Raw genomic sequence first — 5000 nt, 5'->3', positions numbered from 1 at the left:
TCCTCCATCTTGCTTCATCCCATCCACTGGTATTATCAGTGTAGCAGCCGAAGGAGAAAACACAAGGAAAGGGAGTCGCCTAAAAAGCACTAAAACGATTGGACCTAATGCTACAGAATGAGTTTCTCTCACGTAATCATAATGTCATTTAGCAGACACCTCGATTATCCCAATCGACGTTATGATACGCTTTTAAGTGAATTCAGAGCAAGAACTGAAGACACAACAGTACATAATGTTCTTGTTATTCCATGCAAATCGTTCATTTCCAGTGCAAACACAAGTATCATTCATATGGCAGGCTTTTACTAACACAGCCATCTGGATCACAGAAGGAAGGGCTTACGTCTCAAAACTGGATGAAAAAAATGACATCCCTTCCTCCCTTCATTCTGTTTCCTTTATGGTCACTGATCTGACAATGCAAGTACTGCAGCATCAGTGGTCCATACACAAGAAGAGGGAGTGTATCCATTAGACCAGGGTTTTTCAAAGTCCAAGACAGTGAGCCTCCCCTAAGAGAGTTGTGACATACACACGCCCCCCCCCCCCCCAATTGTGACATTCACACGCCCCCCCCCCCTAATTGTGACATACACACGCCCCCCTCTGCAAGGCTACATTTATTTAATGTATAGAACGCAATACAGCCTGCAATGTCCTCAAATTTAGCATACATCTCTCCCATTATTTCTTTACATTTTCTTCTTTGTCTTAAAAAAAAACACATTTAATTTACCCAGGCACCGAGGCGCCTCCCTCAAAGCTCTCTGGCGCCCCCCTGGGGAGGCGCGCCGCACACTTTGAAAACCCCTGGATGAGACGATGACCTAGAAAACGAAAGCCAACAGGATGGAAGGAGGAGGTCCATTTCAGAGTATTGTCACACACATCTCCCAGGAGAACGGCCTCACCAGTCCTGCACGGCGTTGAACGACTCTTCGTTGCAGATGTCGTACATGAGGATGAAGCCCATGGCTCCGCGGTAGTAGGCGGTGGTGATGGTCCTGTACCTCTCCTGCCCTGCCGTATCCTAGAGAAAGACATATTTACACTGTATGTTAGGAGGAATCTTAGTCATTTTTGATGACATCGAGGGCATCGAACAGCTTAAACAGTGCTTTGTTATGGACCACTCACTGTCAGTGTCAACAACAAAAAACTTGAAGCAACTTCTAACTAAGGTGTTATTGCTGCCTCATAAACGAAGCTATTTGTGGAAGCTTGGAGGTGGGTTCTCCCTTAGACAACAAAACAAAGCTATTTGTAGAAGCTCTAATATATTGTTAATATAGCTGTGATATATTGTGAATATATCACTATTACCAGCCCATCCTGTCTTGTTGACAGTTCTACCAAATATGAAATATTTGCACAGCCTGAGGATTCTGTAGGCTAATTTGCAGACCAAAAATCTTCAATGTCCTTCTACATTCCATGTCTATAATAATGGCACAAGAAAATGCAATTGACAGAACTGTTTGCAGTCGGAGACAAATCTCTGACACAGAGCCGGATTTGGACTGGTGGGGGATTAAGAGATTTTTAGGAGAATTGACAGGAAAGGGAGATAGCTTTGACAGAAAGCTACGCCAATACCCTTATCTTGGATCTCCCAAGATAAGCCTTATTCACTGAGGAAGTGTTGCCGTGGCAAAATCCATAAAACTCACAAGCTAGGCTCTACATCTGGAGCGGCTGTGGCTCAGGAGGTAGAGCCGACGTCTAACGATCACAAGGTCGGTTGTTTCGATCCCCGGCTGGCCATGTGTCGAGGTGTCCTCGGGCAAGACACTGAACCCCAAATTGCTCCCAATGAGCGGGCCATTGTAAAGCGCTTCGGCGCAATATAAGACAGTGCAGACCACTTCTGTCAAATGTGAAGAGAGGCAAAATCATGAAAGCCCGAGTCTTTCTCACCTCAAAGAATGGCACATGGGGTTAAGTGTTGAAGTCTTCACACTGACAATTAAAACAGGAACACTTGCACGCCGCCCTAAGCTCTTGATTTGCCACTTATCATTTAATTAAAGATCAAATGTGGCCGCGCTGCTAACGAGGTTCAGTAATGAGCTGTAAACCCATGGCGGGAGGCATCATGGCCATCAATAGCCTCCTCTTCTCGTTTCTTTTCCTACTTTCGCACTAAGGTGAAGGAATTAGAGAAGTGTGCATGAACTGCCGGTGAACACCCAGCGTGTGGGTCTGACCTGGTTCTCTCTACAGATCGTGACGTTAGAATTATAAGGTTCTATGTCCGTTTCGGGTCGCTCAGAGATATTGAGCGTCAAAAGTGTTTACATTCCATTATGTTTTGTGAGATGGAACCTTTGTATTTTTTGGCTCAGGAGGTAGAGCCGGTGTCTAATAATCGCAAGGTCGGTGGTTCGATCCCTGGCTGGCCATGTGTCGAGGTGTCCTTAAACAAGGAGAAGAAGCCAGTGTAGAGCATCAGACACATCCCTTGTCAGCTCCCTCTCAATTTCAGGAAGATGGAGTTTAACATTTACATTTTTGCCATTTACCACACGCCTTTATCCAAAGCGACTTACAACAAACACATTTGACTAAGTAAGTGATTCATCTATCCACCGGTGGTAGCAGAAAATAAGTAATCTATGCTCGGGCCTGGAGCCATTCTGGCAGTCGTCATGCTAGAAGGAGGAAGATATTTTTCCTTTTTTCTCAATGTGGATTTCAGGAGTAAACTATGCTGTAACTGTAAATCCGTTTTGCTGGCTTCAAGTCGTTGTTATGCATCGTGCATTGTAATTTAACCTTGATTACAGAATGTAGCAGGTTTTAGTGTTGTTTTTGTGTCTAAATTTAGCAGCGCAATATTCATTTTCACACTAATGATGATCTGTTGCTGTTTCCCTGCCGCTGCTGCATTCACTCATTTGGCAAATGCACAGAAGCAGCAGAGTGCCGAGGCTGCCTACTACGGCACTTCATCTTCATCTAATTAATAAGGATTTCACACACAGCGTATGACACGACTGATCACAATCACCCTCTAGCAATGCTCTTACCCTTCAAGACACATTGAAGCATAATTATAATATATATATATATATATATATATATATATATATATATATATATATATACCAAGGGGGGTCCCTGTTGGAGATCCCTTTGTAGAACCTTTAGTGGCACTATTTTCTATTCATGTAGAACCCATGGATGTTCAGAAGTCATCAATCATCAATCATCTGATTGCTTTAACTGATTGCACTCCCTGGAGACTAACTGTGTCTATTTTCAGTCATTTCTTTGTATTTTCTGTATTCCCATCCTCACAGGCAGACATTGATTGCTTTCAAATAATCCTGTCCTTGGGCTGTTTGGAAGTACTATCCTGTAGCCTACGGTAAATAACGCTACAAACGGCATCAGAACACACGTCTATAAGCCTGATATATATATATGCCATTTCGTGACATTAGAATTATAAGGTTCTATTTTTGTCAAAATTGAGTTTTTTACATAATCTGATCCATTAGGTGTTTATTAATGCCTGTGTGGTGTTGTTTTTAAAATGTTGACATTTCTTAGTTAGTAATTAATAAAATACAAAGGTTCCATCTCACAAAACATAATGGAATGTAAAAACTTTGACACTCAATATCTCTGAACTACCCTAAACGGAGATAGAACCTTATCATTCTAAGCTCACGATTTAGCTGACGCTTTTATCCAAAGCGACTTACATTGCAGTGAGTGCATACATTTTCCAGTATATATGGTCGAACCCACAACCTAAGCCACGCTCCACCAACTGGAGGCACAGAGGACCACAAATCAACATAACAGGCTGCATCACTGCCCACACACAGCAATGTTCCAATATACTACCTGCAACCACAACCTACAACATCAACCTGAGGAAGGTAAACACAAATGTCGCCTGTCAGAATGAGAACAGAGACAAGACGTCACAGAAGACTTGCTAGCCCACACATGACGAAACTCTTGAATCCCAACTCTGTGTTTATTGTATTACCGGTATATTATTTGTTTGTGTTATTGTTTTAGTCTTTTTAAGCTATGTACTAATCGTGTAATTCATGCCGTCAAATAACCTCTCCCATGTGAATGAAATAAAATTAACTACAATTTGAATATACACAATACAACATTATACACTCATACAAAAGGTTCATTTGGTTTTGTTGTCTAAGGGAGAACCCACCTCCAAGCCCCCACAATCTTAATGTTGTGTTTATAAAACAAACTGCATTATGAGAACACACCCAGCAGCCCCCCCACCCGCTGGAGCTAACTGTGTTTATTTTCAGTTATTTGTTTTCCAACTTTTTGATTTTTAAAAAATGCTATTATCTGTATTCCCATTCTCACAGGCAGACATTGATTGCTTTCAAATAATCCTGTCCTAGGGCTGCTTTGAAGTACTATCCTGTAGCCTATGGTAAACAACGCTACAAACGCCGTAAGCACACACGTCTATAAGCCTGATAGCGAGCTTAGGAAACACAGTCTTTCTGGTAGCTTTGTTAGAATCACATGACACTTCCTGTAAGGGCTGTTTATAACCACTGCCACTGTTTGCTTTCCACTTTGTTAAAGTCCATTGTAAACATTTCCCTACCGCATAAAATACAACAACACTGAGTTAAACATTGAGTTAAAGCAATCAGTTAAATCAATCAGATGATTGATGATTTATGGTTTTTGAACGTCCATAGGAACGTCTACATGACATGAAAACAGTCATACATGGCACTAAAGGTTCTTCGAAGGGGTCTCCATCCAACAGGGACCTTGCTTGGTTATTGGTAGAACCCTTTTCTTTTTTCACATAGAATGAAGCAATGTATTGGCCAAGCATTCCGAATGGTAAGCTAGTGTAAATGTACAGCCTTGTAGCCTGTGTGGGGCGGCTGTGGCGCAGGAGGTAGAGCTGGCGTCTAATGGCGTCTAATGATCGCAAGGTCGGCAGATCGGCGGTTCGAACCGCGGCTGGCCACATGTCGAGG

General features: G+C 42.4%; 1 protein-coding gene across 1 annotated transcript in view; it reads right to left on the bottom strand.

The window, feature by feature from the left end:
* rab3b (RAB3B, member RAS oncogene family) overlaps positions 1 to 5000 on the bottom strand; it is a gene marked incomplete at both ends in the record, with an annotated part of 10118 nt that overhangs the window by 2843 nt on the left and 2275 nt on the right. The window contains one exon of the mRNA XM_080550534.1: positions 915 to 1033. Within this exon, the coding sequence (XP_080406660.1) occupies positions 915 to 1033 (119 nt within the window). The remainder of the gene's footprint in view (positions 1 to 914; positions 1034 to 5000) is intronic.

The sequence above is a fragment of the Nansenia antarctica genome, assembly GCF_963989245.1.
Source record: "Nansenia antarctica genome assembly, chromosome: 1".
Taxonomy (NCBI): domain Eukaryota; kingdom Metazoa; phylum Chordata; class Actinopteri; order Argentiniformes; family Microstomatidae; genus Nansenia; species Nansenia antarctica.
This window is presented reverse-complemented; position numbering and strand designations above follow the sequence as displayed.